The 23,345-nt window shown below is 36.5% G+C and overlaps 1 protein-coding gene across 1 annotated transcript in view; it reads right to left on the bottom strand.

Annotated features, from left to right (window-relative positions):
- Window positions 1-23,345, bottom strand: part of ALG13 (ALG13 UDP-N-acetylglucosaminyltransferase subunit) — a 63,834-nt gene that overhangs the window by 6,495 nt on the left and 33,994 nt on the right. Inside the window, 13 exon segments of the mRNA XM_047765887.1 lie at window positions 2,694-2,885; window positions 8,819-9,025; window positions 9,686-9,851; window positions 11,093-11,164; window positions 14,825-14,880; window positions 14,979-15,011; window positions 17,678-17,798; window positions 18,180-18,336; window positions 18,527-18,640; window positions 19,223-19,469; window positions 20,202-20,329; window positions 21,617-21,717; window positions 22,048-22,112. Coding sequence (XP_047621843.1) covers window positions 2,694-2,885; window positions 8,819-9,025; window positions 9,686-9,851; window positions 11,093-11,164; window positions 14,825-14,880; window positions 14,979-15,011; window positions 17,678-17,798; window positions 18,180-18,336; window positions 18,527-18,640; window positions 19,223-19,469; window positions 20,202-20,329; window positions 21,617-21,717; window positions 22,048-22,112 — 1,659 coding nt within the window.

Genomic DNA, 23,345 nt, shown 5'->3' with positions numbered 1-23,345 from the left:
AAGAATCAACTTGTATTCTGACTATAATATGGGAGTAAAATATAAAGCCTAATGTTCAAGCTAAAGAATATGAAAAGATAATAGTAGGAAGTACATCCACAAATGTCATGGAATCCCAACCCTTGGTATATACATACATCCAAACAAAACTTGTATACAAACAATACATAGCAGTATTATTCATAATAGCAAAAATGTGGAAATAATCCAAATGTCCATTGACTAATAGATAATAAAATATGGTATATCTATACAATGGAATATTATTCAGCCAAAAACAAAAAGAATGAAATACTGATACAGGTTACAGCATGGATGAACTCTGAAACACTATGCTAAGTGAAAGAGGTCAGCCTATAAAAGACCACATATTGCATGATTCCATCTACATGAAATGTTCAGAAACAGGCAAATCTATAGAGCAGAATAGTGGCTGCCAGGGCCATCTAGGGTGAATAAGGAGTAACTCCTAATGGACACAGGGTTTCTTTTTGGGGTGATAAAAATGTTCTGAAATTAAGATAGTGGTGATGGTTGTGCAAATTCATGAATATACTAAAAAGTACTGAATTACACAGTTTACATGGGTGACTTGTATGGTATATGAATTGTATCTCAAGCTGTTTTTTTCAAAAAATGACAGGTAAGGACTATAAGAACTCAGGTACATCTTTGAAATGTAACTGAGGATGAGATCATTTTCATGATCGGATTTAAATAGGAAGTTAGATGTAACAATAGAGGGGGAGAGAATTTGAGTAGAATCACCATGTCATCAAAGGCTTAGAAGTAGAAAACAGGCAGAGTTCTTATAAAAGTAGGAGGTAAGGTACAACTTTGGAAAAATGACCAGTAGTTTCTTATAAAACTAAACACATACCACTCTATTACCCATCAATTCCACTACTAGGTATTTGCCCAAAGGAAATGAAAACATGTGTTCATGAAGACGTTTACAAGAGTACTCATAGCAGCCTTATTCATAACAGACCCAAACTAGAGATAGGCCAGGTGCCCCCCAACAGGAGAATGGACAAACCATGTAATACCTGTACAATGAAATACTACTCAAGTAATAAAAGCAAATAGATTACTGATATATGCAGCAACATGGATAAGTCTCAAAAACATTACATTGAGTTTAAGAAGGCTTCCATTACATATACATGAATTTCTAAAACAGGTGAAAAATACGGCAGGAAAAATCAGAATAGTGGTTGTCTCTACGGGGAAGTAGAGATGGGGTGGGAAAAGACTGGGAAGTGGGGTGAAGGACCTTTGTGGGATAATGGTAATTGTCCCTTGATAGGGATTTGGGTTATACAGGTGCATGTAATCACTTGTCAAAACCCAGCAAGTGAACATTTCAGATTTGTCCATTTCATTATACATTACCTTCACAGTAAAAGAAAAAAATACCAAACTCTAGTTAATGATATGTATGCTTAAGTTTTTTTTTATAGGAAAGAATGATGATGTCTACAATATACTTTGAAATGCATCAAAAAGATGGATTAACTGATGGACAGAGAGATAGATGGAGAAATATGTGATAATGCAAGTATAGTTAGATGTTGATAGAATTAGGTGGTATATATATGAATATTCATTTTAAAATTCAAATTTCATTTATGTTTAAATATTTTCATAATAAAGTGCTGGAAAATGCAAAATCAGCATTATGTGCCAAGAAGATCTTAGGCAGGGGTAGGTAGGTAAGGGGAGAAGAGTAAAGGGATCAGAGTTTAGATACTGGGTAAATTAGGTGGAAATGATACATTATTTTTTTTTGTCTTTTTTGTTGTTGTAGTTGTTGTTGTTGTGAAATGATACATTATTAACAAAATAGAAAATCATGGAGAAGAGTCAATGTTTTACATGGCCTAAAGAGAGAAAAGAAGGGAGATAAAGATGAGGAATTCCACTACAGGCAAACTGAATCAGAAATGAAAGTACGAAAGCCAAGTGAAAATGTCTAGCAAGTAGGTGGAGGTCAAGGCCAGAATGACTTAGGAATAATGTACATAAAAGTTAATAATCAAGTTTTAAGGAAGGGAAAAAGAACAGAATGGAGTTGAAGATCTTGGTGACTACCTAAGGGGCTGAAAAAGGACAAACTAGAGAAGCAGCTAGAAAAATCAAGGGAAGGAGTTGCTGTCGTGGCTCTGCAGAAATGAATCTGAGTAACATCCATGAGCAGCCAGGTTTGATTTCTGGCCTGGCTCAGTGGGTTAAGGATCCGGCGTTGCCGTGAGCTGTGGTATAGGTCAAAGACGTTGCTTGGATCTGGCATCGCTGTGGCTGTGGCACAGGCCGGCGGCTACAGCTCCGATTTGACTCCTAGCCTAGGAACCTCCATATATCGTGAGTGCAGCCCTAAAAAGACAAAAGGCAAAAAAAAAAATAGTCGAGAGCAAGATATCCAGTTGAGAATCCTCTTCAGATAGACATGTAGCTACCTTAAACAGGCTGCATGAGTCAGCTTGATCATCCACTGCTTGACTATGCAGAAGATATTCTCAGCTTTCAGATGCTCCTCTCCTTAGTCACTTGCCTAGCCTTATGCTCTCAATTCAATTTCCATTTGGTCCTCCACCCTATTTGCACTGATCAAGCATAGAGAGATATGCTCTAAAATTAAACAGAGAAGCTCAGGCCTAAATAACCCTCACCCAAGCTCAAAATCTACTTACCTTGAGGCAGATCACTGCCACTTGGATCACACGAATAAGGTGGAGGTGGGGGTGGTAAGTTTGAAGCCTCTCCCACCTCAAGAGGAGGAGGAGGTGGTGGTGGAGGAGGTGGAGGTGGTGGAGGTGGTGGTAGAGAGGCAGCAGCAGCAGGAACAGGAGCAGATAGGTATGGATAGGATGGTGAAGCAATCACTAAAAAAAGAAACAAAATAAAGTAGCAATGCACAACTGTAACACCTTATAAGCAGTAGCTCATCTTCTATTCATTTGTGTTGCTAATATGGTTAAGCAACTCTTAAGTTTCATGGTTTGACATAAAGACAAAAGCATAGAAGGTAAATTGCCCATATTCTCTTAGACATGCCAGTAGAAAACTAGAAATCCATCACAGCTTATTCTGAGTTAAGGAAATGACTTGACATTAAAAGTAAAAAAAAAAAAAAAAAAACTTGGAATCTGTAGAGCTTTGACTATTAAGATTTTGAACATCTCTAACAGGTACATAAATAAATACCATTAAAGTAAAATGTTTACTTAGCTTAATACAAAGTTAAGGATGTTTTCAGCCATCTGCCAACTGTAGAAGCTAATAAGATAAACTAAATTGCACAGATTACAGATTTAAGCAATCCTCAAAGGTTCCTACTTGAAAATATTAGAGGAATACAGAGAACTCTAAATCGTGACAATTTCTATGGACCTACAGAATATAAAACAGACAGGCTGGATAATCTAAACTATCTTAGCCCTTTAACTTTTTGGAACTGTTACTACAGTTTAAAAATAATCCTCATTTAGGAGTTGCCCAGTTTTTGACATAAGAAATTCAAATACGATTATGTTTAAATATCAGTATGTTCCTCTATTATGATAAACGATGTTGTTCCAACTTAGTGAAAATAATTTATCTCCATGTATACATGCTATATTAAATAAATTTGCTAAAATTTTTAAAGATTAATGATACAACTTTTCAAGTTTAATTGTACATTTTAGCTGACTGTAGAAAGTACTAAATTTTATCATTTTGTTAGCTGAATTGTAATTTTAACCCTGAGAAGTATAGAAAGTTTAAGTATCATTGTTTAATAAAGGTTTAAATCAGAGTTTTAGAACACTTAGTTTAGTACAGGTAGAGTGCACACAAGCTAAACTTGTTATTGTGGTAATTTAGCACCAGATTTTGTTTTTTGTTTGGTGAAGCTGTGGAACGCGAAAATTCTAGGGCCAGGGATCAAATTTGCACCACAGCAGTGACAATGTCAGATTCTTAACCCAGAGCTACCAGGGAACTCCCTAAAAAGAGGAATTTAAGGCTGAATATTAGAAGTAATTCACATTGCTTTCATTCACCAACATAAATACTAATAATACATTTATCTATACCTTATATCTAGCTACAGGCTAACAATAATAGGAGATCTAAGTCTTAGGATGATTTAAAACTTGATAAACAACTCTTTTGTGGTGATGAAAACTGTTCTCCCTTGATTTTGGTGGTGGTTACACGATGCTATACATTGTTAAAATTCATAGAACAGGGAATCAAAAAATGAATTATACTGTATCTAAAGTAAACAGTAAATTTTTAAAATTTGCTCAAATAACTTGAGTTTTGGAGTCTTGTTATACATGTAGAAACCTCCACTTTTACTGTTTTAGAAAAAGAATTTAACTTTTAGAATATCTCCAAATGCTATAAAGACTTTATGGATTTGTTTTCTATAAAATAATGGTTTCAACAAAGCCCCTTCTTATTCCTTATAAACTAGTACTCAAGTCACACCATTTTTATAAAAGCAACTGGAATAAGTTCAATAAGTTAAAGATAGTAGCATATGATTATGATTGCAAGGTTAAAAACTAACTACTACACATAGAGGTAGCTAAATATGTTCTTATGGGCCTGAGAGAATCAAGGGCAGAATATGGAGGTTACTTTGTCTGAAATCACCTTTTAAAATGTATATTGCAATAAGCTCCATAAGAAAAAGCTTTCAAAACTGCCATTTTCTCTAAAGATATATGAACATTTAATTCACAGATTTAACAGGGCTCTATAGACTTAACAAGTATAGTTCAAGGGATGGACCCAGAACAATGGAAGCAAACTTTTCTAAAATATGAATGGAAACTAATGAAATGCAGTGAAAAAGCTTATTTACCTGTCCATGTAGCTATAGTCTGCTTCAGGACATTTCAGAAGAGAACATGAATATACACAGGAAGACCTGGCTTCTCTAGAGATCAAAGGTCAGGGTCAGGGCTAAAGTGCAGTGAGGTGCAAAATTTAAAGGGCCACCATATTAAAGGGAAAAAAATCCACAATAAAATATCCAAACTCTAAAAGACAGGATCCAAGCCTGCACTTATATAACCTCAAGAGTGAGTGCCCTACTCACCCCACACTAAGCCTGGGCCACAGTTCCTGTCTTTTAAAAATAATCTTGATACCTTAGTTATCATGGAGTTTTTTTGGCTTAATCTTGTTTTTTAAAAAATAGTGCATTAAAGTATTATTTATCTTGATAACTGTGGGTTATTTCTTTTTGACACTCTCTTAAATTCTGCATTCAGAGCAATTGAGTCATTAGTTCTGGTCCTGGCAAAAGCCTTGGAAAGAGTTACCAAAAACTCAGTTAACAAGATTTAATGCCTATAAGAACATGCCTTAATAGAAGCAATCATGGCATCTAGTTACCTAGCAGATAGGAAGTGGCTTAAGGAGTATGGGATGGGACTGTCAGACAGACACATGAATAACAATGGGAAACATGAGTTTTATCTAGAGGACTGAGAGGAATGATAAAGAGTAACAAAAAAGTAGCCATAACCTATTAGAGTTATAGTTGAGGTTCACAAGTGACTCAATAAAAAGTAAAATGAAGGCAGTATACATTTTTAGAAATATCTACCAAAGCCCCCCACAAATCTGGCATTCAAAGGGTAAGCTTTCAATGATTCTATATAAATGTGATATTACAATACTTGATTCACCTGTCATTTGTTTTTTATGCTCAGATATCTGCTAGAGGCAGCCAGCCAACACCCGTCCTTACAATTAGCACAAAGTAGTAAAATCAGGGTGTACATACATTAACATTTTCAATAAAAAATTTCCATGATCATTAATGAACATATTTGCATGTTTTGTTCCAGGCACTATGGCTAAGCAATTAATTTTTAAACTATAAATAAAACGCATACAGAAGAAAAAAAATCAAAGTATTTTCAGGTGGACACTATCCACATTTTGACAGCCATTTCAGAAAACTTCCACACGCCCCATCGCAATCACCACCCTCCTCCTCCCGCCATAATTAACCATTATCTTGACTTTCAGAGTAATCACTTCTTAGTATTTTTAAGAGTTTTGTCACCCAAATATGCATCCCTAGACTGTTTTTTTTAAAGCTGATATCATGAATATCTTTTAATCTATTGGTACTTTTTCCACCCCTGTCATTTCCTTTCAATTTTTCTTTTCAAGAATCTGTACCCTTTTCAAGAATCTGTGGAGTTTCCCAGTCTGGATTTTGCTGATTACATACTCATAGTGCATTTCAACATGTTCTTGTATTTCCTGCAAATAGGCAGCTAGATCCAGAAGATTGGATCAGACTCAGGATTGATTCCTTTGGTACGTCTACAGGTAATGTCTGTCTTTGCAATCTTAGCAGCTATTGCTGTTTAATACCCATCCACTCAGTAAGGACTGCAAAATGATTATATTCTGCCACTTCTTTTTCACTGATTAGAATAATATACAGAAATATTTCACTTCCTCTACTACTTAGTTACCCAGTAAGATAGTTCATAGAAGAAAGGCAGGATAAATACTTGACTCCTTCAGCTTACTTTCCAGTTTTCAAGAAAGTAAACTGGTTCCCTATCACTCTCTTAAGGGAACCAATTTTTTTTCCCAGTTATGCATCTTTTTCAGATTCTTTTCCATTATTGGTTATTACAAGATATTCTCTGTGCTATATATAGTAGGTCCTTGTTGTTTATCTATTTTATGTAGAGTTCATATGTTAATCCCAAGGGAATAAATTTTTAAAATATCATTAATAACTTGTAAACATATTTGATATGTTCCAATTGACTGAATTATCATCCATCTTTGGCCAGTGGGAACCTCTTCAAGATGGCTCTTGAGTCCTTTTGACATGACTCCAGTACTCTTTGATAGCTTCCTTTCTATATAGCATGACAAGATGATCCAGGTTCATCTTACATTTCCTGCCCAGACCTAGAACCAGAAATTTCTCTACAAAGCTGTTTGGTTTTAAGTGAGAAATGGTATTTCAATACCACAAACTGAGTGCTAAGGACACTCATTGTTTCTAGTCTTTTCAATGGACAGAGCCAGGAAACACACAAATTTAAAGATAAAATACCTCAAGTTCATACTGATATTTTCAATTCAAATGTGAGATCATAGCTTTTCCTTGGCCTCTTTTAGTATATCTGCATTATCTTTCTCCCATACTGAGATCCTAGTTTACAAGGACATGGGATAAAATTAGTATATCCCATACTCATTTGTTTTAGCTGACTAGACTCAGAATAACGATCTGAGTATACAGATAGAAGAACCTGATGTGATTACTGAAAGCATTAAAAAATGCTTAGTACATGGTCTCTCAATTCTGTTTTTAAAAATAGCTGTAGTATGTCTACATTGTTCAAACATAAGGCTTTTACTAGTATATTATCAACCTCTCAGCCCTTGTTTTGTGTAACTATATATTTAATGCTTATAATCAGGTCTTAAGTTGATGTCTCATTGTTTTGGTGGTCTGAAAGCCAAAATTATCTCTAATACAATGTTGTCCATCCAATACAGCTTTCTGTGATGGTAGAAATATTCTGTATCTGTGCTGTCCAATATAGTAGCTACCAGCCACATGTGGCTTTGAGCACTTGGCATGTATTTAGCATGACTGAGCAACTGAAATTTTATTTTACTTAACTGAAATTTAAAGTGTCATATGTGGCTAGTGATTACCTTGCTTGACAACATATCTTTAGTAGATTCTTCAAAAAGGGCTCATGTGAATTTAATACTCTGAATCCTTATACACTTTCTGTTAAGCTTGAAAATGTTTGGTTGCATATAAAATCTTTGGTTCACACATTCTTTCATTATCTTAAATGTTAGTCCATTTTCTTCTAGCACGAAGTACTGCTGTCAATCTAGGTAATCAAAGGACTTTTTCTTTAAAGTACAGTCGTTTTATTAGAATATCCTAGTGTTGGTTGTTCTGGCGCAATATTCTCAGGTATGCAGGGTGATGTTTCAGTATGTAGTTTTAAAGTTATTTGTTATTAATTTCAGGAAAATTTTCTGAATTACAGCTTTTAGTATTTATTCTTTCCCCTTACTTTGGTTTTTTTCTTCAAGAACTTCTATCAGTGTTAGATATCCTTTGCCTAACTTCAAAGTCACTTTTAAATCTTTTTTTTTTTTTTCATTTTAGATTTTCTCCCTTACATTTTTCTCTTAAAGGATTATCTGTGGCACATATTTGGTCATACTCTAATTTAGTCTTCATTACTGGAATGACTTTCTTCCATGTCTAATGCCTTCTTGAGTTCTGTCAGCTCATCTGAGTTTTTCTAATTTGGATTTGCTATTTTTTAATTTATTGTTGTATTAATGTCTTCATTTTAAAATAATTGGTTTAGTTTAAGTTCTGTTTAGTGTGTACATTTCTGACATGTTTTCTACTGTCTACAGGGATATTATTCTACTTTTTTCCCTTTAAAACATCTTTGTATACAACCTTAATGCTTTTCTTTCCTTCATTGTTATGTGAAATTATTTTTCATCAATTCTAGAGTGGGGTGGAGTACAAGAAAGCTTTTCTAACTTCATAGGGCTATTATTTTTGTGTCGCGTTTAATGATTGGTTTCTAGGATTCCTTGGTTCTGTTCTCAACTTTAGTCTGGACCTGCTCTTTTCTCTATCCTCATCAATTCTGAGTCCACTCTCAGCAGTTTCTCCCCAGTGAGGAAAACTATCCAAAGAGGTAGCTCTGGCAGGTCAGTTTTGAGAGTTCTTGGGGGCCAAACTGCTCCAAGCCCTTCAGTCCCTTTACCATGTACCCAAAGCACTCACCTAGTATTGGAGAGGTCAAATCCCTTCCCAGTCTTAGCTGCTCCTTCCAAATTGGCTGCCCCACTTTCCAGTGAATTCTTATTAGCTCTTTTGGGGCTCTTCTGTTCTCAGGTCCATCAGACAACATCCCCGATGCTTGCGTCTTCTTGCTCCCACATAGACCCTGATAGCATGCAGGTCTTGTGACTGGTGGTTTGTCCCTACCTGCTTAAATTTTGGGGTTTATGGGGATACCTTGTCACCTAGTTTTGTCGTAAGCATTGTCCCATGGGTTTTAGTTCTGCTATTTCCATTTTGATTTGGGGATACAGACTGAAAAGCTATGCTGTTGTTGCTACCACTTTCCCAGAATTCTGCTGAGAATTTTAAATTATATTAACTCAATAGAATTTCACAACCACTTCAAAAATTGGTACTACAGTACCTCCAAGCTCATAGATAAGAAAGGTTCAATAACTTGTCCAAAATTACATAGCCAATGTGTTGTAAAACCAAGATTCTAACCTAGACCTCAAATTCTAGAGCCAAATTTTTCAGGAATTGTGTGAAGTGTGAAATACCTCTACCTTGACTTCTGTATTATAAAACTTAACTCAAAGTTTGAGAAACTAGTACAAGTCCTCTAATTTTCAATGGAGTAGCAAAACAATAACTATGAAATCATATCGAAGCCAAATTTGCAAGAAAAACAACTGAAACCCTGGCTCTCAAATCTCATGGATCCCTCAACTATAGAACATGGTATATTAAGTAGGTTAAATTTAATAGTAGATTAAAGTAATCTTATCTAATCACTAGAACTGTTGTATGTGCATGTTTATGAATAGAAAAAGAGGCTTCCAAAGTAAGCAACCGCTAATAACCTACCTGGCCTGCCTTGTGTAGGTGGAGATACAAATAGAGGCTGTATAGCATTCTGTGAGGAAATTGAAGTGGTACTACTAGCTTGATTAGCTGCTGCACAGTTAGATAAGACTGGAGCTGGAACATTATTGGCACAGGAAGCTGCAATTGCTGCAGAATTTACCATCACCTATAAGTGTGGAAGAAAGTTTAGAAATTTGGTCTCTCAAACAATATTAGTCTCTTCTTACCTGATCCTAAATTTTAGGAAATAATATTCTAGTGACTAAAACAATGAGAAGTCAATCTTCATATAAACCCAATATAGGCAAGTTAGGTTATTTCTTTTAGAAGACCTCAGATTACTTTGAGAGTTTTACTTTTTTGCTATTTTTCTGAAAAGGTAATAATACATTAATATAATTGAAAAACCAAGTATAAAATGAAAAATTTCCCTCCAACCCCTGTCTTCCATCTGCCTAGTTCTTCTCTCCCCAAACTGGTAACCTCTGGCTTTCCTGCATATTACATTATATATTTATTTTTACATGCATAAAATTTCCCCACACAAACACACATTTAAAAAAACAGAAAAGGCTTTTTTTTTTTTTAACTCCATGAGAATGTAATTTGTTTTTCTGATTAGGCCATAGCACCCAATTCAGAGTTGCGCATAGAGAGGTGTTCAGTAAATGGTAACAATTCTTGCTCATGAACACACCATCCTCACTGCAGTCTCCATTTCTCCATTTTCTTATTACCCACTGCAATGTGGCTGCTACCACCTTTGATTCTCAGAAAAAAACTGTATTCAAAGTCACAGTGGTCTCCAGGCATCATAATAGACTCTTGTTAGTCCTTATGTTGCTTGGCCACTTAGCAGCAACAGCCACTTGACTATTGCTTGAAACATCCTCTTCCTGGGGATTCCATAATAATACACTCTCCTGCTTTCCTTCCCTGACCATTCCTTCTCTACTCATTTTTTAAAATTTGGTGAGGCACAGGATGTTCTAGATGTTCTTCTCAATCTCTTCCTTTTCCCAGGATGGTCTTCTTCAGTTCTAGGTTCAGCTACCTTTTTGATACCAGCTTCTCATTCTATAGGATAGTTTTACATTAAAGTTTCAGTAAATGACAAACTTGACAGGTTATTTACATTAACTCACTCATTATATAAGAGGTTCAGAATAGATGCACTACAAGTATTCTAACATTGGCACAAGAGAATAGTCTGGAACACAGTAGATGCTCAATCGATTTGTTCATGACTTACTGATTATCGTGCCAGGCACCAGAAAGTACAATAATATTTAAGAATACAAGCAGCTTCTTTTAAGTATGATATACGGCAAAGACAACAAAAAGAAAATTCCTTTTCCTTTGTTTAGACCACTGCAACTGACTGCTAAATAAAACCATAAAGATTACCTTCTGGGGGTAGCTGTATGAGGTAATTGGGTCCTGAGGAGACATAGAACATGGCCTTCTATCCTGAAGAGACTTTAATGAATACAGAAATGTAAGTAAGGGGAAATCAAGAAACCAAACAACATATCAATAAAAGATCTGCTTTTGTTTCAACATCTAAAATTAAGTGAAACTGATCTATCCTGAAAATATTCAAATGTGGATGTGACTACTAGGATTACACTCCAAAAGTTATTTACTCTAGTGCCTGACTTAGTTTGCCATTCTCTTTTATAGCTACAGAAATTCTGATCCTATCCAACACTAGCCCCAATGCAGATACTAAATGTAATGAAGGATTGATTGTAATTTAAACACTTTCTTGGTGGCTTCTGCCTTAAAAACCTCCAAATCAGTAGGGCCAGCAACAGTGTTACTAAAAGATCGCATTCCACCTAAAGATGCAGCTTGGGACAAGAGTGGATAACTGGATGGTCAGCTGAATACTACATAATCAGGATGTAGCATAATCTAAATACTACTCCTCTTTGGCTCAAGACCTTGTCTTTGTGACAGTAAAAATGATTTTAAAAGGCTCAGAATTATGCATGACAGACTGTCATGACAGAAAAATAAACTAGCAGCAGAAATTGGTAGTACTAAAACAAGAACATAGAGGAAATCGGGAGAAAGTAATCACAAGAAATAAAAGGAACCACACTGTGACAAGCACAAGCCCAACTTAACATGGACCTGAAAGTTTGTGTTCAAGTACAACCAAAGTACCTGACAAAAAAAATAATAATTCCAGAGAAGGATTTAGCTGAGAGTCAGGCATACAAATATGAAGAACAAACATTCATGGTTTCTTTCTTAGAAGTATCTGTGCCTGTGGAGTTCCCGTTGTGGCGCAGTGGTTAACGAACCCAACTAGGAACCATGAGGTTGTGGGTTCGATCCCTGGCCTCGCTCAGTGGGTTAAGGATCGGCATTGCTGTGAGCTGTGGTGTAGGTCACAGACGCAGCTCAGATCTGGCGTTGTTGTGGCTGTGGTATAGGCCGGCGGCTACAGCTCCAATTAGACCCCTCGCCTGGGAACCTCCGTATGCCCTGAGTGCAGTCCTAAAAAAGCAAAAAGAATAAAAATTTAAAAAATAATAAAAAAAGAAGTTTCTGGGCCTGGAAATCTATTTCCTGCATTGAGTCCTCTCCCCTCAAAATGCTGTGGAAAAATGATTAGGGAGTGGAGCACACCGGGAAGAGATTGAAACATACTGGGGATGTACAATCAGTTCAAAACAAAAAGGAATATGTGATAAGTAAAATTAAAGGAACAGAAACAAAGTGTCTACTCTTGTCATCCCTGGAGGTGAGATTTTTACTTGCTTTTCAGTGTGGGTGGCTATTTCAAGAAATGGTATAAAAAGCATGTGATATGCAAATAACGACTGAATGAGGGAAAAAACTATTTCTCTAGCAGGAGCAAAAGAAGGGAATGAGAAATAAGGGGAAGAGTTACGTATCACAGTTTTCTTCACCTTCCCAGGATGTAATGCCTAAACAATAAGAATAAAAATTTAGTATATGAAGCTACTATCAAAGTTAAGATGAATCAGAGAGAATAGAAGGTAGTCATTCAACTTCTTCACAAATATTCCATTTGGGTCATGGTAGGTTGCTCTTCCTGGCCACATCTAAAGTTAGATTTGGCCATGTGACTTGTCTGGATGAGATATGAGCAGAAATACTGACAGCCAGTGTTTAATTTCACTATCGTCAGCTCTGCCAAGGTGAATGTGAAAGCACATGTCCATCAGCCTGGGTCCTTGAGTGACTTAGATGAACAAAGGCCTGCTACCAACCTGCACTGGACCTATAACATTAATAAGACCAACCACCCTGTGTTAAGCCATTGATTATTTGGGGGGATTGTTGCTACAGCATAACCTAGCTTGATCAAAACAGTAATTGGTTAAAAGGAGGGTGATATTGTAACAAAAACTTAACTTGAGAAGGAGATTATAAACTTGTACCTCTTAAGGGAAGAGGTTTATAAAACAGAATGTTAGTTTTGTGCTTTGATTACTAGCTGGCAGAGTTTACCAAGGTATTTTAAGATAGATGTGTATAGAAAAGTAGTTTGTAGGCAGGAATGAAAGGGAATAGAGTCTTTGAATACTGCAACTTGTAGGGTTTGGAGAGGCAACTGATTCAACTCAAAACTGTAAGAGATAAAACTGATGAATGCTTTGAACAACAAAGAGAAGTTTAAACTCAGCCTCAAAGGAAGAATCAAATCAGTTAAAATATGACTGCACTAAGTTATCTCAAAGCAAGAGTACAATTAAAGATATGACATCCACTGAGTGAATCCTTGCACTTGGACAAAATGGCTTGTGGAAAAATATTGAAAGGTATGGTTCTTCTATCAATGCCTGACAACCCTCAAGGTATTTGCACTCAAGTAGGGAGGTGTGTGATAAGAGTCCAAAGAATTATAGCAAATCTTAATGTATTCATAAAAAAGAATTGCTAGGATGGCTACTGGCACATGAAACTAATAGGAATCAGAGATGCGGCACAATAAATTAATCACACATCCAAAAAAAAAAAAAAACCATGAGCATAACTAAAACCATCCAATTGAGACACAATAATCCTTGGGCCCTCAATTTTCTACGAGTAAGAAGTAGTGTAAGAAAGCTGCTCAGTTTCCAAGAAGGATTATTCTCCAATACCACTTCAAACATGGCCAAGGAAGGAAGGGCCTTAGCGTAATCAAGAGCCCCAGAAAACAATGAACCAGGGAAACTTTCAGGGAACAGTTCCCATGCCAAAGATGGGGGCACTCACAATGTCTGTCCAACATGATGTCAAAATTGCCATAGCCTATGTTTTTCCTATTTTCCCTGGATCTGAATGAGAATGTCCCTGCTGCATGTATGCAAGGGATAAATAACTGTGTCTTTGGTTTTAGTCCTCTTGATCAAGAGGAACCACACATGGACCCAATACATAGTACTATACATTTCCCAGAAACCTTGGGCTTTGAGTTTAATCACACTGAAGGGGATTTTGGGGTTGCCTCCCTTGATGTGGAAGGAAGTATTCTGCCTGTGGAAGGGAGTTTCCGTTGAATGCTGTAGTCCTTAGTGCTGTTAAAATATTTCCAACTTTTTGACTTCCAGGCACAGAGAAGTTAAGAGTCTTCAAGTGGAACATGCTCTGGCCGATGAAAAAGAAATGAAGAGAAAGTGATATGTGTCATCTCCACGTAGAAGCTATAAGAGCTAGTGCACCATTCATTACCTTTTGTGCCCTGCCTTAGCAATCATGGATGATGCTTCCATAAACCTAAGTCCCTAAGCAGAGCCCTCTTGTAGACTTCCACTAGGCATGTGTCATAACCAAGAAAACTTTTGTTATATTAAATATCTGAGATTTATGGCCCATCCTCACTGTTAGAAAGATCATGATAAAATCCTCTAAAAAAATCTTTCTTCACTGCCAATGTTCAAATCTCCTCTTGTATCAACACATATTAGGAATAACTCTAGGTTAATTTCCAGGAAGGGGTATGATCTTAGATGAGTTAATTTCTGGGTCCCAACTTCTTCGTCTACAAAATGGGAATGATATCCTAATTACCTCATAAGATTGTTCTGATTTAAATACATCTATACATATAGCTCTTAGAACAGTGCTCTAGTACATGGGAGTAGTATGTGTTTACCATTATTATTCAATACCTACCAAGTTTGCTGTAGATTCAGTTGTGCTATAAACACCTGAAGTTTCATAGTCTGGTTCTAGAGAATATAGCCAAAGTAAAAATAATGAGTATTTTATTGTACAGTTTGAAATTTTATAAATGATGAATATCAGATTGTATCTTGATCTCACTGACCTGAAGGATAAATATATTCTTCATGATACCCCCCTAGAAAAAAAAAGACAGAAGTATATTTATATATGGCTTTTTGCTCAGCAGGGCCAAATGACCAGACCTTGTTTTTTTCTTAAGTTTTATGATATATATTCAAAACTAAAATGTATACATCCTTGAAACAGGTGATATGAGCTTTCATACTAGTCAACAGATATTAAAACCAGAGGCTGGCTGTAAACTGCAAATTTCTCCCCTGAAAATTCCCTTAGTTCTCAGATTTCAGGCAGAAGTGAAAAACCTAGCTATGTCTAATTTTATCAGTCACACAGTAGAGTATGATGATTAAGTTCACTAGCTCTGGAGTTAGGACCATCTAGATTTGAATCCTGATTAACTACATCACTTTAGGAAGGTTATTTATTCTTTGTGTTTTAATTTCTTCACTGTAAAACAGGGATAACACACCTACCTCACAGGGGGGAGAGAAAAAAACACAGCACTCTACTTGACATATAGCAAATAGTGATTATAAAATATCTGTGGAGTTCCCATTGTGTCTCAGTGGGTTAAAAACTCACTTGTATCCACAAGGATGTGGGTTCTATCTCTGGCCTTACTCAGTGGGTTAAGGATCCGGCACTGCCACAAGCTTCGGCATAGGCTGAAGATGCATCTAGGATCTGGCATTGCTGTGGCTTGGCATAAGCCTGCAGCTGTAACTCTGATTAGACCTCTAGACTGGGAACTTCCATATGCTACAAGAGCAACCCTTAAAAGAGAAAAAAAAATCTGAGTATAACCAATAGTTTTCTTAGGTGAATATTAAAGGAATATGTCATGCCTCATCTGTTTTTCAGCCTAATTCAGGTAAATAATACATTTAATATTTATCTGTTCTCAGAAGATGGCTTGGAAGACTAAAGTTCTTTGCTTTAAAACTGCTACACTGGAGTTTCTATCATGGCTCAGTGGTTAACGAATCCAACTAGGAACCATGAGGTTGTGGGTTTGATCCCTGGCCTTGCTCAATGGGTTAAGGATCTGGCATTGCCGTGAGCTGTGGTATAGTCAAAGGCGTGACTTGGATCCTGTGTTGCTGTGGCTCTGGTGTAGGCCAGCGGCTACAGATCCCATTGGACCTCTAGCCTGGGAACCTCCATATGCTGCAGGTGTGGTCCTAGAAAAGACAAAAAAAAAAAAAGAAAAAAAAAAGAAAACTGCTATACCAATGAAATGCAGAGAAAGCCAATCTCCCATTGGTTAGTTTTCTATCAAATAAAACCCTAAAGGTCAAAACTGAGTTTGATTCTTAAATGTGTCACTCATCAAACACACATGCTGGTAAACCCCTCCAGACAGCAGGATTTAAGGTGAGAACAAAGATTTGGTTACACTCAATATACCACTACAGGTGAACAGTATATCTGGAGGTATTCACTGTGCTAAAAGAAAAAGACAAAGGGTCATGCTGAGTAAGAGCAGAGAGTACACATATTTAAGCACACACATGTATAAATTCTTCACAGACAATTCTTGTGCTAGATATTTTATCCTCATTCAATTCTTAGAAACATCTATTTTCTTTTACATCAGTAGCAGAAAGAACATCACAAGAAAATAAGTTGACCAGAAAGTCAGATCACTCAGGCTACCTCATACCTCCTTATAATCCACCCAATTCCTCCAGAAATGTTTCAGTAGGCATATATCATTTTATAGAAAAATGGTAAAAATAAGCACACTCCATGATGAGAGGCACTTTAACAACTATTAAAGGCATATACATATGCTTTAGAGTCAAATAAACCCAAATTCAAAATTCTGCTAGTCACAAAGGACCATATATCACATGATTCTTTTTATACAAAATGTCTAGAATAGGCAAATCCATTAAGACAGAAAGCAGACTGGTGGTGGGGGGAGGGGATGTTGGGGAGATAAAGGGGAAAGAACACTAATAGGTACAGGGCTTCTTTTTCTGAAATTGATTGTGGTGATAATATGCAGCTCTGTGACTATAACTAAAAACCATTAAATTGTACTTTCAACATTGAATTGTACACTTTAGGTGAATTGTAATGTATGTAAATTATATCTAACTAAAGCTGTTATAAAAAAAATTAAATCTCTACCACTTACCAAGGGTATGATTTTGGCCATGTCATTTACCCTTTAAACCTCAATTTCCTCATATATAAAATAAAGATACTACATTCCTCAGAAGGATAAAGTATTAAATTATAAACCTAATGTCTTAGTATAGTATGTGGCCACTAGAGTTCAATGAATAATAATGTTTATAGATCAAGTAGATTTTTTTGGACACAGAAATTATTTCACAGCAGTCTTGTACAGTAACAGTCACGTGAAAAGCATAAAGTAGGTATACAAATGGTGAGGACAGTATGGTAAGGGCTTAGAGTGCCTTACCAATAAGGAATATATATTTTCCATACTGAAATCTCATCAAATCAAAACTCACTGAAGACCTGAGAGAGCTGAAAGTTGTAACAATTAGTGGCCTATGGAAATAGATGTCTGTCCTGAAAAGTACTAAGATATCTTCAAAAACCTAGTAAGCTCTGACACAAGAACTGATAACTCTTTCAAAATGAGCTACCAGAACACAGTGAGAACTCCCAAACTAAAATGTTAGTCCTACTGCTAATGCCACAAGAATCATCTTTTCAAAAAATACTTAACTGTAACTGACTCACCATTGTCAATCCGGCCATCACCTTCCTCTGAATTCAAAGTCTGTTTGCCTGAACTATGTCCTCGCCTTGCAACACAGTATCTCGAAGTAGCAGGAACCATTGTAGAGGGCCCTCCATGATTCTGTACCAAAGAGACACACACATACATACGCAGTTCTCCCTATATAGAGAAAAAGCTATAAATATTTTAAGTGTACTTTAGAATTAAAAATATGTGAGGAAATAATAATCAAGAAAACAGAAAATTCTAGCCTATACTATAGAGAAAAGGCTATTTGTTCACCTCTACCTCTCTTCTCTAAGAACAGTTTTTAAAAAAAGTTTTCCAATTTTTAAAAGCTCTAAGATGAAAACTTAGAAGGGCTAAGTAATATTTTCCAGGAAGGGCTTTATTTGGTTGTTTTTTTTTTAAAAAAGGCTAAACTTTATCCACATTACCTTTACTTAAAAAATTACAAGAGAAAAGTAAATCGTTTTTTGAGTAAAACTCTGACCTACTTACAGGTAAACTTGGATAAGCAGTCTCATCTCCTTCTTCGACTTCATAAAAAGTAATGGTTTCTTCCAAGCCCCTGGGCATCTGTCCATTCTCTGGAGCAAAGCTATATTGGCACTCCTTATTCATACAATGCATCTGGCGGTGACTACGTCTAAAGGAACTTAAGTAGTTTGTAGAATGAGAAGGGAAAAAAGATAAAATATAGTAGTAACTCGTTTCTAATTTCTAAGTAACAGTTCAAACATTTCAATGTTGACATTAAAAAAAAATTTAGTCCACATACTTGCTGCACAGCAATAAAGCCAGACTTACTCATTTTCTGTAACTCTCGACACTTAAAATTAGCTTACCGAGATCTATAGGAGAAGTTATCATAACTCTGGCAGCACCTTTTACCTGGGCCAGGGTAAAAAGCAACTTTAGGGCCCGCCATGTTATGCCTGTTTATAAAGCGAGATGAATCCCTAAGAATAAAGGGGAAAAAAACCAGAACTCTTTATTTACTAGTGCTTGAGTAGGCAGTCTTTGTAGTTAAATAGAATTAACACATCTTTCTAAAAAAGACCAAATACAAAGAGTTTTGCTTTCCTTACTACTGACATTAGGCCTATCCATTATTAATGGATACCATACCATATACATGGCACTCAGCTTAATGGCATTCTATCTTCTAGCATCTCTTCAACCGCTCCGTATTTCCCCAGACTGTGAGAATATAAATCTTCAATAAATTTGACAAGAATTTAAGTATAAATCAATTCCATCCTCTTTGCTTCCTCTTCAGGCAGATTATAAAAGAAATCTAGCAGTTCCCTGGTAGCCTGGTAGTTAAGTGTCTGGCACTGTCACTGCTATGGCTCAGGTCACTGCTGTGGTACGGGTCTGATCCTTGGCTCAGGAATTTCTGCAAGCCATGGGTATTGCCACAAAAAGACAAAAAAGAAATCTAAACTCAGGATATTTCCATATTCTACTGTAATTTTGCCTAGGAATGATTTCCAATGTCTAATCAGAGTACTTTATCTTCAAAGTCAGTTAAGACCTACCTGGGCATCCCATATCCCCGACCTTGTCTCTGAGATGAATGTTGAGGATGAAAATGTTCATTAGACATAACATTGTCAGCTGTCTGTGAGTAGTGCATTGGAGGGTCATGCCCATAATGCATACTGTGCTGAAGCCTGGGTGGGAGGAGGGGTTCTCCCCTGCTGTAGGCCATAGTCATATAAACTTCTTTCCCTCTCACTTTCTTGAACATCTTCTTGCGTTGCTTCATGTCCATCTCTGACATAGCTTTCAAGCAAACAAAGAATAAGCTTCATAACCAAAGCAAAAGATTCAGTGTCTCACACACATGTCTAAAACTCTCGGATATCTTCTTAGGAAAACCAAATGAATACAGGGAAGGAATGTCTGTATTTTCAAAGGATGTACTAGGTATTCCATTTGGAAGGGCAAAACCAGCAAGTAACTTCCGTATCAATGGACATCTCAGCCCTCCCTTTAGTACAGGCAGCTTTGGTAATCAAAACATACAGTCAGTCATCCAATGCCCTATGTTACTATTATCAAAGAAGTTATGCCTATTAATATTTCTGGCTGCTTCCATGAGGTATCTCCCTAGTTCTCTGAGAAATCTTTTCCCTTCAAGTTTTAGAGTTTAAAATCCACTCCAGCTTAAGCTTATACAAAGTCACCTCAATGGTAGTTCTCAGCCAGGGACAATTTTGTCCCTCTCCTCTTTGAGGAACATTTGGCAATGTCTAGAGACATTTTTGGTTGTCATAACTTGAGAGAGGATGCTTCTGGCATCTCATCTAGTAGACAGAGGCCAGGGCTGTTGCTAAGCATCTTACAATGCACAGGACAGCTCCCCGCAATGACGTATTATCCAGCCCAAAATGCCAGTAGTGCCAAAATTGAGAAACTCTACCTCAGAGTAACACTTACATTATACCGTTTTTTAAAAGTGCAATGTAGGTAAGTATAAGAAGAGGAAAATAATAAAACTTTCAGCATACAAACCCATTTCTGGAACATAGCCCCCGGAAAATTTCTGGTAACCTCTTCCTTTCCTACTAGGCAAGGCATTCCAGGCAGGAACAGGTGTCACTTGGGTAACTGGTTTTAAGTTAGCCAGTGGAACAACATGCCTTAAAGTTAAAGATATCACCATGAAGCCATTGTATCATAGACTTAATTCTCATTTGATACACATATTCAACCCCTCCTGCTAAATTTTCAAGTATTTTCGACTTCAATCTGTTTACACTAGCTTCCCCATTAAGGTTTTCTTTTTAGGTTACAAAACCTAAGAGTATGTACAACTTCACAGCTGTTTGTAGCACCTATCATGTTCAGGAGGAAAAGACTGTAGAAAACTAGTTTACAAATACTTGTTAACACTCCTTGGAGAAGGATTATATTTTCTCACCCCACTGACTTCAGGCTTAGTTATGTAACGTACTTCAGCCAATAAAATGTGAGCAGATGCTTTAGGAACCAGCACATGGTTTGTCATGTTTTCATTTTTCCCCTGCCTGTGATCATAATAGCATATGTCTAGATAGAGCCTTTGCTAACCTACTCTGAACATGCCAAATGAGCAAGAAATTAGCTTTGTTCTAAGCTGCTGAGATTTTTTGGTTGTTAGGACAGCATAACCTAGTTTAAGGGTTCTTGACCAACAAAATTAGTATCATCTGGAAATTTGTTAGAAGTTCAAATTCTTGGGACCCAGCACAAACTTACTAAATCAAACTTTGGTGATGGAGCTTATCAATTTGTATTTTAACGAGCTCTTCAGGCAATTCTGGGGTATATTAAGGTTTGAAAACAATTGGACTAGCCTGTCTTGATGTTGGCAGAGGCTCAGTTAGCAAACCAGCTTTCCAATTAGTATAAACAAGTATTTTATCAGAATTCTGTTGTACTTTTTTTTTGTCCTTTTAGGGCCACACTCGTGGCACATGGAGGTTCCCAGGCTAGGAGTCAAATTGGAGCTGTAGCTGCCAGCCTACACCACAGCCACAGCAACGCCAGATCTGAGCTGCGTCTGTGACCTACACCACAGCTCACAGCAATGCCGGATCCTTAACCCACTGAGCATAGGCCAGGGATCAAATCCGCATCCTCATGGATCCTAGTCTGGTTAGTTAACCACTGAGCCACGATAGGAACTCCAGAATTCTGTTGTACTTAATATTCCTAATAAGGTTGCTAGTACCTAAGATTTCAAAACTTATGCATAGGTATACAATTACGCACTGAGATTTTATACTCTGGCATATGATTTGACAATTCAAGATAAGTCATCTTAGGCCAGTACCAGATAGAACTTTGGTTCTTTTACTAGCATCCTGGTAATTTTCAATTCAATATTACAAAAAGGCATGAAGAGCCCAAGAGTTTAGTAATTTAACAAACTATTTTCTTCTTACTTTTCTGCCAGTTCTTCAATGAAAACTGTTACTGAATTGTTTTCATTTCCAACTTCCTGAATATGAGCATTATAATATCTTCCACCTGATTCTAAGCGAACCTGAAAGAGAGGAAGAGACAGTAAGAATACATCTAGTCTCAAATCTACTGGAAGATCTGGCTTCTACAAAACAAAAATGCCACTTCTCCCCAGGTGGAATTCAGTATCTACTTATTAAAGCAGCTGATAATCAACAGTGACAGTGTGGATCAATAGAGGCAGCACATGCTGAAAGAGCTTTACATCTAATCACAAGTTGTAATTAAAATTTAACGCAAACATTAAAAAAAATTCCTAGCATTTTGTCAATTAGTTTTTTTTTTAATTCATATTAATGCCTAAAACCACAATCTCAGAAAAATAAACTACTGATTTTTTAAAGGAACTAACCTGACACTTGTCTCCCAGATAGTACTGTCTCCCAGCATACTCCATATAATCAGATTTTTGAAGTTCTATTAAAAGAAATGAAGATTCAAGCTCAAGTGAACTGGTTCCCTTCCTGTTTTATATCACTTAATTTTCTAATTTATTTTTACCACAGTGTTTTTGACAGTGCTACCATTATAAGGTAAAATCTGGAGGAAAATGCCTAAAGGGTCATTCTATCACTCTTGGTGGGTTACCTCTGTGGTCAATTTAGGGAGACCTGCCAGAACAGTCTTGTGCTATATAAAACACAAGTAGGTAGAAATTGGGAGGTTGTAATTTTAGTTAGTCAAACACCAATAAGGTATGATTTGAAAGTACTATACCTCAATTTTTTAAAAAAAGGGGAAAACATGAGAACACTATGCAGCTTCTTCAAAGCAATAGTTTACACCCGAACGATGTGGGTTTGAACCGCGTGGATCTACTCACATGTGAATTTTTTTCGATAGTACTACAAGTTCCGAGGTTGGTTAAATTTGAGGATGCGGAACTGCAGATACAGAGAACTGTGAATACTAAGGGCCAACAACAAATTATATCTGGATTTTCAACTATTTGGAGGGTCAGCAGTCCTACCCCCATGCTATTCAAGGGTCAACTGTGTTTTTAACAATTTATTGTGTTCCACATGATATTAACCTTATTCTAGATTGTTAACTATACCTAGCTTTACCAAGGTTCAAGGAATTGAATATGACACATTAAAGGCTACCTTGAAGGCAGAACTTTTAAGACCTACTTTGATCAACTTAGTTATCTTACAAGGGGAGAAAAACAATCACCTCTTTTAAGGGTTGGCAAACTTTCTCTGTAAAGAGTTGAATAGTAAATAAACTTTGTGGACCATACAGACTCTGTTGCAACTATTCAGCTGTGTCATAAAACTTTGTGGACACTGAAAATTGAATCTTACATAATTTTCATGTGTCACAATACACTGTCCTTTTAATGTTTTCCTGCCACTTAAAAATATAAAAACCATTTTTAGCTCATGGACTATACAAAAACAGGTGGCAGATTGGATCTGATTCACAGGTCATAGTTTGCCAAGACCTGATTTATCAATGAGCGCAGTCTTCACACATTTAAGATGAATTTACTTCCACTTACAAGTTTCTGGTACTCTTAAAGTTATCTAAAGACATAATTCTTTGCAAAGTTGAACTCCCAGATGAACATCAGATTCTAAAAGATCCTTCTCCACTTCTAAACCTATTTGTTTCCTCCTTAGGATTTAAATCATGTATTGAGTAGGC

The sequence above is a fragment of the Phacochoerus africanus genome, chromosome X (genome assembly GCF_016906955.1).
Source record: "Phacochoerus africanus isolate WHEZ1 chromosome X, ROS_Pafr_v1, whole genome shotgun sequence".
Classification (NCBI taxonomy): Eukaryota; Metazoa; Chordata; class Mammalia; order Artiodactyla; family Suidae; genus Phacochoerus; species Phacochoerus africanus.
This window is presented reverse-complemented; position numbering and strand designations above follow the sequence as displayed.